Genomic DNA, 13255 nt, shown 5'->3' with positions numbered 1-13255 from the left:
TTTAGTCTTGACTTAAACTAACGGTCCCAGCTTCCCTGACAAACGAAGGCAGAGCATTCCATAATTTAGGAGCTCTACAAGAAAAAGCCCTACCTCCCGTGTTGCTTTTGTTGACCCTAGGTATAACCAGCAGCCCCGCATCCTGTCATCTCGGAGTGCGTTTTGGAAGATACGGGGTCAGTAACTCCTGCAAATAACTAGGTGCTGCATTCAGGGCCTTGTAAGTTAACGGCAAAGTCTTAAAATCAATTCTATACTGCACAGGGAGCCAGTGTAAAGAGGCCAAAACAGGGATAATATGTTCCTTTTTCCTGGTTTTAGTCAGAATTCTAGCGACGGTATTCTGAACAAGCTGCAAGCGGGTTACCACAAGTTTTGGCATACCAGAAAAAGTGCATAACAATAATCCATTCTATATGAAACAAAGGCATGCATTAGTCTCTCGGCATGTACGGAAATAATTGGCCTAAGTTTGTCTATTTTTCAAATGGTAAAAATATACTTTTAGTAACTTCCCTAATATGAGTCTGAAATGATAGATCAGAATCAAAGATGCCCCCCAAACTTAATTTCTAGTTTAAGTTTTGATGAGAGACTGCAAGGGTTGAGCTCATTTTATCCCAAATTTCTGTGAGCCCACTAGCATAACCTGTTTTATCTGAATTCAACATTAGAAAATTCTCATATATTAATAGGGTTATCTAATTTTCTTTCAAAACCTGTATTTACATTGCTACCATTTTACTACGAGTGCATGTAAAATAAAGAACTAACTGTTTTTACAATTTAAATAAATGTTTACCTTAGGTAACATAGCATAATAAATATGGTACATACCTCCCAGTCGTGGTATACGTTATGCTGCATGAAGCCTTCTAAATGTAGTACAGAGTTAGTGCTGGGACAAATATCCGAATATTCAAACGAATATTTTTTGACATGTATTCGGATACAAAAATCTGATGTTTTGTATTCGCTAGAAATTACAAAAATACCTTGTACTTGTACCAGACAGTTGCGTGACAGTTTTAAAAAATGGCAAATGAAAAAGCTGTGTGTGATATGAGACTCTGTCTGTCTATCTATCTATCCCTGCTGCTATGCTATCTTTGCCTGCGTTCTAAGCAATATAATGGCTTTTTATTCCTTTTTGAAAACAAATATCCAAACGAATATTTAAATTGAGTGAATATCTGAACATGAAAGTCCTGTGTTCGTCCCAGCATTATACAGAGTAGATGCTAAATCATGGAATGTCATTAACTAAAAGTTAATTTAAAACTACGAAACATGTTTTGTTTAACCCAGTACTTCAACAGTGTTGATAGTCAATGTATCTTGTTATTTGCTCCTTTGTGGAGTGCATTTGATGGAGCAAGCTAGAATTGTTCATTGTGATTTACTGGTACTTCTGCTGCTTGTGCAAGGCATACTCTGTCTTGCAGTCAACAGAGCCTGAGGTTTATGGCTGGGCTTCTCTGCAGATAGGTGGATACATGCTTCTATCATAGGTGGTTATTGTCCCCAGCGCTCCAGATAAGGTTTTGGTTCATTGAGTAATTTACTCTCCACTTTAGACACTATATGAGAAATGTGTTTTGGTTGAGTAAAATGCAACATTACCTTGAAGCCATGAATAATTTCAATACATATTGTACATACTTTAGCGCTAACTTATATGGCATGCATTAACTACTGTACAAAAACGTGTTCTTTGATTAAAAAAGTCCCTTTCCTTTTTATTTATTATTTATATATATAATATATAATATAATTTTCAAATCGGACTGGATTTTTTTTTTTTTTTTTTTTTTTTGGTTTATTGGCTGCAGTCTCATTCATGTTCTATTTGGTATTGGCTTGCTTATTGATATTAACCACAGCGGTTTACAGTAAGTATAAATAATTACATGACCGCAGACAATACCGCATGTATGGTGTCTCTTGTAAAATGCTTCTCTAGTTTGTAACCTCTTGTATTAATTAAATATAGTTAATACGCTGGGCTGCAGCAGCAGGCTTAGTATGGTGAATGGGTCTGTTCAGACAATTTGTTGCAATACAAAAAACATTAAGTGTTATTTAATTTTCTAAAACATTTACTATTTTTTAATTGATTTATTTGAATAAACGATTATACGTGCCCATGCCAATTATATATTGTTGAGGGGAGAACTACTGACTCGATAAGCATCTTTTATTTTTTTAATTTTGTTCAGACCCTTATAGTGTTTGCATGGTAGGATGAAAAATTGTGGCGATCCAAGAATTTGAATGATTCCAGATGAATCCCTAATCTCTTTAACTTCTGATTTCTGCACTACTGGTTATTGTTTCCACACCCATTTGTGGAGCACTGTTGAATCTCTTTATTCTCCAACTTTCCAGAACTGCTGACCTCAAATAATGCTGGGCAGATGGAAATAAGGATTGGGTGGGGAGTGGGAACTACGAGCTACAACCACTACTGGCAACTGTCATATCTTTGTTCTTTCTGTTTTTTTAAATAGCCCATTGAATATGTAATACTAACTTTTAGCATGTATAACAACCTTTTTATTTGAGTCTGCCTTGCAAAAATTAGAGACTTTTACATAGTTGGGTGATTTGATCCAGCGTCCATACTGAAGTACCGTTTTCATGTTTAGTCTGGCTTAATGCATCCACACATGTTGTTGTTGTTGTTGTTGTTGTTGTTTGTTTATTTAGCAGACACCTTTATCCAAGGTGACTTAGAGACTAGGGTGTGTGAACTATGCATCAGCTGCAGAGTCACTTATAACAACGGCTCGCTCAAAAGACGGAGCAGAAGGAGGTTAAGTGACTTGCTCATGGTCACACAGTGAGTGAGCTGGGATTTGAACCTGGCACCTACTGGTTACAAGCCCTTTTCTTTAACCACCGGAACACACGGCCTCCTATACTTTGTTAGAAAAGGCACACATTAAAAAAAGAAATTTGACATTTAGCGAATACCTAAAATAACACACATTCTCCATTTATTTAAACAAAATTAATTCATAAACAAAATTAAAAGGTGTTCAGAACATCTTTTCCACTACAGATCAGTGGTTCCCAGCATTTTTTTCTACTGCAGCACACCATGATATATTTAAAAAAAAAAAATTGGAGGCACGTCATCCTCTAAAGTCATTATATATTATTTTGTTTGTATAGAATCTCATATGTCGCATTTTGATAAAGCTACCAAATAATATTAATAACTCTCTAGTTCCATTAAAAAAAAATCTCTGCGGTAGCCCACCGACCTCTGCTCTGGATTGCTCAGTGTAAAAGCGATTCTGGCTTTAGGCTTGTGAGATCAGAGGACGCTCGCATGCCCTCAGAACGTTTGTGCTGTGTGGGGACTCGCTGCAGTAAGAAGAAAGAAACATAATTTGATATTTCAAATTGGCGGGAAAAAAAAAATAATAATAATCGGTCACTCTAAAATAAAATTTAAAAATCTCAATGTCCAGTTTAATTATTTAAGCTGTGAAGTATCACTTAAAACAAAGAAGCGCTTGAAAAACAAATGTGTTAATTGCAAGATGAGATTCCCTCCTTTTCATTTAATGTATGATTTTTTCACAACCAGTTATTAACAATAATAATAATAATACAATTCTTACAATCCCTACACTTTCACATGATTGGAGTTATTTTAAAATACTTTGATTACAGTTCTTAGCAGCGCAATGAACAGTGGAAATTAATACGATAGTATCCCACCGCGCACTGTATTTTATTTTAAAATAATGTGTTATTCTCCATATTAATAGAGGTTCATATTGCGAAAAAGAAATAAAACAAGTATTTTGGAAAAGGTAAATGCAGACACATACAAGTAGGGCTTGAAGTTTTTATTTTTAATCCGGTCCCTTTACACAAATGGGGCTGATTCTGTTTCATAATTAAACTCAAAAAGCGGTTCATTACAGAACAGTGTTTGTTTTTACCTTCATATCTTGCCTGACCCTAATTCTGGTCCCCTTAATTTTATTTCAAACAGGGCTGATAAATTACGTGAATTGTTCATCCCCGATCATACTTTTAACTTGCATTACATATTTGCAGTCGCCTAATTTAACGTTGTGTTTTTGTTCTTTTCCCCACTAGTTTAACAGAGATGTCCTGTTCATTTGTTTTAAGTGTTACATATCAATGCATGGAAAAACCTGCTTCCCTACATTTGACTTACTGTTTTAAACCAATTTTTTGGCAGAAGTGTTTTAAATCTTTAGTGTAAGTTTATTTTAGACTAATGTAATCTAACTTGGGTAGAACCAGACCCACTTTAAAGCCACGATAACAGTCTAATGTTCTAGTAAATCGGCTAGCACTATTTCATTTGCTAATATTTCATAAACCATGTTTTGCAGTCTTTTCTGGAAAAAAGCAAATAATTCACTATTTTTTGTTTTAATATTTTTTTATGTGATCAATTTGCATGGTAAAATATTTAACTGGTGCACATCATTGAACGCAAGTTATTATATTTGTGTCACTAAACTCCCTTGCAGCTTTAATGATACACCAGAAGGCCAGGATGGAGCGGCTCTGGCATGAACTTGAGATGAAGAAGAAAAAGCTGGAAAAACTAAAAGCCGAGGTGAATGAAATGGAGACTGACCTTACTCGAAGACGTCTACAAAGATCCAACTCCGTCGCCCAAATACCTTCAGTAAGTTGGTTCCCCCTTCGTTAAACTAGACATGTTTGGAGACAATGTTCAGCGCTAAACAAAGTGCATGAAAAACAATCTATAGTTTAATTTAGTTTATTCACTTTGTGCCTGCCAGGGCAAGCACAGATACAGTACATTTCAACAGTGCGAGCACTGATACAAAGAGCTGCCTAAATTGTCCATAGTCAATAAAATATAAAAATACAACAATAAACTGGTATGTCAAAATAGAGTAAGAATACCTCTGAAATAAGCTATTATGACAAGTTGAGAGAATAAGAATATGTGGGGTATATGGTGGAGCATGCCTTTATGGAAGTATGTGTGTCGGTCTTACATTTTTAAACGCACATACAGTGGATGTACTGCAGGTCATAGTGTTCTCCTGATTACTGTGATGTTTTCACAACTATAGTGTGGGGTGTAAGTTATAAACTTCTATTTAAAAAATATGGCACATTTAAACTACTGTGTTTGCCATATTTAAGACGTTATTGTATTTATTTATGGTCTATACTATGGGAGAAATACTGCTAAAAACAAATATGAAAAAATAACTTGTCAAATATAGTCGTGTAAGGTTCCTGGCATCCAGCAGCTAATGCTCAGTCACAGTCAGTCATGTGCATTGTGTAGCCTGCAAAATGTATGATGTAACTTTTTTTCCCCACCTTTTTTAAAGCTTGAGGAAATGCAACAGTTAAGATGCAGAAACAGAAAACTGCAGATAGACATTGACTGCTTAACCAAAGAAATTGATCTCCTTCAAACAAAAGGTATGGTGGTGTTTTTTGTGTTTCAGAAAATGCATAAATGTTTTAGCATTTTTTTATATAGATAGATGCATGTGCCATTTTTAAGAAAAACTTCTTGTACAAGGGACAAAATCTACTTGCCCCCTCCCCATCACACAATACACACACAAAAAAATTGAATATAATTTGTAGGATTTTTGGTTGTAATTAACAGTGGACACAATCAATCAATTGATGATTAACAGGGGCGGATCTAGTTGTAGCTTGACAGGTTCACTAAATTCTTCAATACACAAAAGGTTCCCTGTGACCTCGCCTCAATAAATGTATAACATACTTTAAGGAAATGTTCCTTTCAGTGCAGTTTGTAACACATTTGTTAGTACATTTAAGTAACTATAATAGCAATATTTCTGGAGTTATTCAAATATAAAAATAGCTTCTGAGTGTGTATTTTATTTTTTATTTTTTTTGCTTTCTCAAAGTTGAATTCAATTCCTGATGTACAGGTGTTTTAGTTTGTTGCATCACATATATGAAATCATTGCCAACTATTACTGCTGTTTTGTGGAATTCTGTTTTTTCTTGACGTTCTTTCAGTTTTGTAACTGCAGAACCCCAGATTTTTAAAGGACTTGTGTATAACCTGTCAAGTTTCATCTACTGTTTTTCTACCAAAACACGCAATTTACAGTTGGCTCCATCAAATTCTGCAAAGACAATGGTGTTTTTTTTTTGTTTTGTTTTTTTTCTTCTAACTTTGCTGCATTTAAATGTCAGGTTCATGCATTAAGAAAGCAGTATTACTTATTTGTTCATTTACAAAAATATGTAAATAATACCTTCAGTTTAAAAGATTAGTCTGTGCCTTGCCAGAGGCTCTCTTTGGCAGCAATTTTGGGGTTTCTTTGTAGCCAGTAGAAGATCAGCTTTTTCCACAGCTAGCCAATCAGAAGTGATAGGGGTGGGACATAAACACTTTTTAAAATGTTTGTGTGTAGGACTTCTGCAATTCAGTTTTCAGAAACTTGCGTGGCTCTAGAGATATACCCAGAGTGTTTTTTTAGCAACAGAACTAACATAGAAATAAATAAACTATTTGTCCAACGGGCAAAATATAATGACAAAACTTGTCCCTCACACAAATCTTGTTGTCCCAGGCAACGGGCGATATGAATTGCACACCCCTTGTATATAGATAGAGAGATAGAGATATATAGATATAACATGACAGTGGATGGTTTGGATTACAGAGGGTTTAGTAAAATGAAGCTTGAGTTTGGGTAATCACATTGCCTATTGTGATATGCACTTGTTTAATAGTGTGTGAAAATCAATAGGAATATTTGTGCTCTGGTTGTATGCTAAGCTGCAGAAAGTTATATTCCCCTAGTAACGGAAAGAAGTACATTTTCCTTGTAGGTGCTGCTATTGTAATATAAACTAGCAGTGATTTCCTGAATTGCATCCTGTTGCTGGTTGGTAGCAAGGGATTTATGGTCTGCCTGGAAGAACTTCACACAGGTTTTTTTCATATAGCCTACTAGTCAAATGACTTTGGGGAATACATAACGGCAGATATAGAATACTACTTTAGGTCAACTGGAATGTAAAGTATACTTTATGCAATAGACTACAATGAAATTCTACTTTTTCACTAGCACTTAACTACAGTAACAATTTTTTTTTAAACAAGGGCCAAATACTACTGTAAATGTTCAAACAGAAAACACTGGAAAACCATGATTACTAGTCAAACTGTGGTCAAATCATTCCTTATACAATGTATTTTATTATAAATAAAAGGTTTGGCATTATTTTCATTTGATGGTTCCAGAAGTTTCCTACTACTAAATTCAAGTCCAAAGAAATTAATTCTGCTTGGGTTAAAAAAAAAAAAAAAAAAAAAAAAAAAAATGCTCCCACCAAGCACATGTACTTTCATATGTGTATTCTATTTTTGAGTAGAGATGTTTTTATTTGAAGATGTAAACCAGACTCATGTGGAAAAGTGTAAGAAAGCACTTTAAGATGATGTGTGCTCTGTATTTATTTATTTGCCACGTACTCCAATCTCACATCCAACAAATACAAATTTACTGGAGGGTGTCCATCCATAGCTCTGCATTTTGAGTTATTTGGTGAATAGCAGAACTAAAGAAATCCTATTTTATGGTCAACAATGGATGAGACATGGGGGAATTGAAGACTTCTATTATTTGGAGAAAATATAGCCTAAAAAGCCTGAAGTTTTTTTTTATTCAGCATTCCTGTGTTTTTGTCATATAATGTGCTGTGCAGTACAATCACTGTTTGTTTTATTTTGTTACAGGACCACACTTTAATCCCAGCGCTATTTATAATTTCTATGACAACATTGGCTTTCTAGGTCCTGTTCCACCAAAGCCCAAAGGTATTGTATCTGTTGCTGAGTTGTTTATAAAGTGTAGCATTCTTGGTTTTTATGTAAGAGGTTTTGGTACATCTCGTCATTGCCACAGTAGGAGAGACAATAAAATGACAGCTCTTGTCAAAGGATCTGAAAGGGTTTAAGGAGGTATAACCAAGCCTTTAGAATTCTATTTCGTACCTCTTGTTGATATTTGCAGCATTGTCTGTTTCATTATCATTAGACATATGCAGGTTTTTCAGGCACCACACTAGCGTAAGATATGAATAATTTTTTCTGGTACTATGGTCTGGCCAAATTACCTCACTGTGGTAGACCATGTGAAATAAGTACGGAAATCTCCATATACTAACTGCATATTAATTTATTTTAAAGCCTTGGTTATGACTTCTTGAACAATGCATATTATGTTAACCAGTTGCTGCATTTCCTTTAATTCTTGTCGCCTAACGCAGGGATATGTGAGGAGTAATTGATACATTTTTGGTTTTAAAAAAAAGGGGAAAACTGTGCAAAGTAGTTTCTAATTCCCTCCACTGAAGTTGAAAAATATAATTCTAAATGTAATGTACACATGAAGAGAAGAATACAGTAGGGATGGACCATTCCACTCCTAAAGGTATATTAGTACTTTAGCAACTGGATCGTTTATGCAACATATACCCCTTCAGATATTTAGTAGGTTTAATACATGGTTTATGCTATATATTTTTCACTAATAAATAGTTTAACTTTTTTTTTTACACGTGTAAAATACCTAAGGGACTAACATTTAATGTCCATCCCACAAAAAGTGTTTTATAAGATACATTATAACTTAAGTTAAATACAAGACCACATGTTTATTACTAATGTGATGCAAAGGTAAGAAATAGCAATCCCAGGTGTGTTCACCTCCAGTGTATTTGGGTTGCAGGTTACTTTTATTGAGTTCAGCAGATAAATCCACAGCCCAGCTCTTGCAGCTACTTTAAAAAACTGCTGGATCGGCTGCAAGATCTGTGTAGCCAGCTAGCTGGAGCTGCACGTGATGTCATGCAGCTGGCCCTGTCAAACGGAAACATAGCAATATAGCATATGTTGTTGCTTGGTAACCATCTCATTGGCCCCTTTTTTACATTTTGTCTTTGTTTTTTAATTCCACTACCCAGGTCACTCTTGTAGTAAGTGGTTTCTGAAAATACAGCAAACAAACTATGATGCTAAAATTAGCTAGGTGCCAAATCCATTTTATATTTCATTTTGTGTTGGGAAAGGAATACATTTCATTGTTTCATTGTGGGGGGCAATTTTGGAACTAGTTTCTTACCTGCCACTAGGTTTATTAAATGCAAAACAGATTTATTTTAGCTCCTAAATAATAACAGATGTGTATTATTGTGTGTTTCTTTTAAATAACCTAAAGTAATTAATAAATACATAAGACAAAGCCACTTATTAAAATGCAATATCTTAAGGAAGCAAGCTGAGGTGACATGGCTTTTCGTTCACTTCATTAAAGTATTTAATTTATTTATCTGAATATAAATTCATGTTTTTGTGTGTCAGATTTTATTTATTTTCTTTTACTTGTAACAGATATACATTGCAGAATGCATTTATTTGTAATTGCTGCATTACAAATCTCATCTAGAATTGTGTAACTCCCTGGAATTACAAACTTCCAGTAGTACTTGAGCGCACATTGTTTGAGTTTTTTCAAATCTATAAAATGCAAAAAAAAAATCTGCTAATTTTTTTCCTTGGGGAAAATAATTCCTATGTGGACTACATTTTTTCATAGTTTTCATAGACTCTGTATCAAAGTTTTTATTGTGTTTTTTTTTTTTTTTTTCTCCACATTTCCTAATGGTAGCTGTCTGTAGGTAAAGATTCACTCCTCCATGAAACCTGTTTTACCTGTTGCATACCATTTTGAACAATTCCATTTGCTCTCTTTTGTCAAATAAAACTAATTGTGTTAATTGCACTGAAAGTAAGACATGGCTCAACTTGCTTTGTAAAATGGTTTGGGCAAACCTATAGCTCTCCGTCTGAAAAGCATTTAACCCATGATACCCACTTGAGGTGGCTTATCAGTTTATCAGAATATTATAGTAATGGGTTTTCGTTCTGCAAAAAATCAGTTTTAACTAATGTTTAATACTGGTGCTGCAGTTTTATTGTAGAACTTGAAAGCCTTTGCAGCTGTAGCTTGGAAGGCTGGAGATGTTGTCTTTACAACATGTTTTTTCTTTTTTCTTTTAGCCTGTCTAGTGCTGAAATACTTCAATTTACTGCCACATGTGTTAACCACAGTTGGTAAAGACAGTGGTGGTTTTGAAGCGTGGAGTCTTGTGTATTTACCATCGGAGCAACACACCATAACATCCCTCTTACCAAGCATATCTCAGATAATCATCAGTTGTTAGTCAACAGGGAAGATTGCTACATTCAGGGTATCCATTACTCAATAGTCATCAGGCAGTCTGTTTTGTGGTGCACAATTTTTTTTAATTATGTGCATGTTTATTATTTGTGTGTGTTGAATTTCAAAAGTATTTGGCAGACAGTCATTTCCTGGATTTTGCTTGCCTTCAGCAGAATGTTACTAACATGTATTTATCTGTGTTTTTATGTGATCTTTTTTTTTTTTTCCTCCAGCAGAGCAGAGATCTCTTGTAAAAACACCAAAGACTGTACCAGACACAGAAGAGGATGAAGGGGCTCAGTGGAATTGTACTGCCTGTACCTTCCTGAATCACCCAGCCCTTAACCGCTGTGAACAGTGCGAGTTTCCTAGGCATTTCTGAGCCAACAGTTTACGTTAAGCATTTTCTTCTTTTTCTTTTGTAGAACAGACATCTAGAGGAGCAGGAGGGCATTTTTTATCCTGTTGGTAATAGGTTACGGACAGGGTTTTCTGGAGCGCTTCATTAAAGTTCTTGTGGTAAAGCAGAAGATGTGGCCACTGAAGGCTCGCCTGATTAGTGTTTACAGGTTGTGTGCTTAAGCCCTTAGAGCTGATAATACCACAACTTTGGGTTGAGAGCAGTTGGGGGAATTTGTTAAAAACTGGCAAATCGCCTGGCTTTATATTTAAATAAAAAAAAAAAAAAAAGAAAAGTGAAAACACTTTCACAAGCAGCCTCTACCATATGCAGTATTACCAGTGCCTCCTGTTGGTGTCAAAGCATGGAGCTGAAAGCTATTTTGCCCTTTTTTCCTGTAGTTTTGGGGACAAGGCCATAAGCGCTTCCTAGTGGAAACACTCCACTGTAACACTACAATTGAAGGGAGAAAACATAAAGGAATTACTTTAACAATCTAGTTGGTCACTTTCATTAAGAACGGGAAGAGTTTCTGATATCACTGGTACCTTTACCTGCCTTGTACCACCTTCTCTGATTGCCTCTACAATCTCCACAGTCAAATCTAAAACACACATTGAAAATAAACTGCATGCTTTGTCTACAGTGGGGGAAAAAATACCCCAAAATACTTTTTTTTACTGTGCATAGTTTTAGAGCCTGCTTTAAGTGACTTTTTTCTTCATGCTATGAGTTTCTTGTATTTCCTATATGTATAGTATAATAGACTTAATAACTAACCTATTTTTTTTTTTTCATTTTTAAGTAAGCACGATGTCCCTTTTAAGCTTTTACTTGATATTTGGGAGAAGTGAAGACTTATTTAAAAAAAATAAGAGCAATATGAAACTCTGCACAATTTCAGCGTTCTCTGCTCAGTCTGTTCATTGCGTCTGTAAATGCTGACGTTCTAAGTAAGATCTGCAGATGCAGCTAAGAAACAACGTTGAGGTAAAGTTCAGAGGGTTAATGAGTTTTGAAAAAAAAAAAAAAAAAAACTCACTGAACTTCACAGCGGGTGACAAACAAATAGAGGGTGTAAATCTCATGCCGCTACTGAGAATTATTTCTGTCTGGTTCCGTTATGTGGAACTAATTTTAAATTTCTTTTGCAACTTAAGTGACAAAAACGTTTAACAAAATAACGGTAGTGTGACATGTTTTGAATCGGCAAACTTTAAATAAATAAACTAAAGGTTTTTTTTGTTTGTTTTTATATACAATAAATGGAAATAGATCAGTAACAGGTGGAGCTGTTGACATGTTCTTATTTGTAAAGTATAAAAATTATCTTTTCAGCATGATTTGAGAATTACAAAAAATATATGCAATAAATGGTTAATACAAGACTATAATATAATAGTTTTTAATAATCTTTGGGGTTATATGTTAACCAGATGTTTTGAAGCACACATACCGTTTGTTATATATACTTTCAGTTTACTTTCATACAATGTTCTATTAGAAGATTTTAAATGCAATTCATTCTTTAAATTATGAAAAGGATCATTGAAAGTTATTTGTGAAATGTAAGTAAATATGTTTTTTTCTTAAGTCAAATAGGGAATTTTGTGCAAAAATACCATATTTGAATTTAGCTTTTACTAAAACTCTTTTTGTTTACTTTTTTAAATGAATTTTCATGTTTAAAAAAAAAAAAAAGTTTGTCACACACTGAGATGCTACAGCAGTTTTTTTTCTTTTCTTTTTTTTGTAGAATAAAATTCTAGAAATGATCTATGCAAATACAAGGAAGCCTTTGTTGCTAAAAGACTTCAGTTGTAGATCATGGGAATACATTTGTTGGTAAAATCCCAGAGCTGTATCTCTGAAGCACTTGCATCCGACCTTTTTAATTTTTAAAGAGTGATCTGGTTTTCAGCTTCATCTGCAGTTCTATGTGAAGATTGACAGATTTGGTTTATTCCTGTTTTATTAATAAAACCTAATTTGGATATCTAAAGTTGGTTTTTTGATTTTAGCTGGGAAAACTGTCTTTGTAACAGATAAGTTATTTGTAAAAAATAATTAAAAAGTCGTCTGGATTTGCTTGTTTTATTTTGTGTGTATGATAATTAAGGTTGTGAATTGGAAATTAAGGTAAATATATTAACACAGTAAGCACATGCTTTTTGATCCCTGTCACCCTTTTGCAAGGCCACAATTTAAAGGCTTCATTTTGGGTGTTAGATTCTATTTAATTTCTAAACACTAAGTTTAAATATTGTTAATATTTGGAACAAACATTTAGGGGGTGATGTGAGGATATGCGCAAAGTGAATGCGGGTTCAAAACTCCGATAAGGCTGCCATAAATTGTGTTTAGCAGCCGTAAAGTCTGATTTTTACCGTCTGCTAAAAATGCAGCGTTTGTAAAGAAAGGTGTTCACCTGGCATTCTGCAGCCGCTATCAGATTTGCACTTTGCTATCATTAATCCATTAATTATATTGAAATGCATTCAAATGAAGAAAAGAGCATGGAATTGGGCGGGATCTAGATACTAAGCGGGCACAAACATTGGGCACTTAGGCAATTACTGACCTCAAAAACTTT

General features: G+C 34.5%; 1 protein-coding gene across 3 annotated transcripts in view; it reads left to right on the top strand.

Moving 5' to 3' along the window:
• Positions 1-12746, top strand: part of LOC117411419 (TGF-beta-activated kinase 1 and MAP3K7-binding protein 2-like) — a 40772-nt gene extending 28026 nt beyond the window's left edge. For 2 of the 3 annotated variants that reach the window (XM_034018936.3, XM_034018934.3), the window contains 4 exons: positions 4524-4684; positions 5370-5463; positions 7775-7855; positions 10496-12746. In XM_034018936.3, the coding sequence (XP_033874827.1) occupies positions 4524-4684; positions 5370-5463; positions 7775-7855; positions 10496-10644 (485 nt within the window). In that variant the 3' untranslated portion in view covers positions 10645-12746. The remainder of the gene's footprint in view (positions 1-4523; positions 4685-5369; positions 5464-7774; positions 7856-10495) is intronic. The other variant, XM_034018935.3, reaches the window with a different exon arrangement.
• The last annotated feature ends 509 nt before the right edge of the window (positions 12747-13255 follow it).

Source organism: Acipenser ruthenus, chromosome 6, assembly GCF_902713425.1.
Source record: "Acipenser ruthenus chromosome 6, fAciRut3.2 maternal haplotype, whole genome shotgun sequence".
Classification (NCBI taxonomy): domain Eukaryota; kingdom Metazoa; phylum Chordata; class Actinopteri; order Acipenseriformes; family Acipenseridae; genus Acipenser; species Acipenser ruthenus.
Note: the sequence above shows the minus strand (reverse complement) of the source record. Positions and strands in the feature narration are given on the sequence as shown.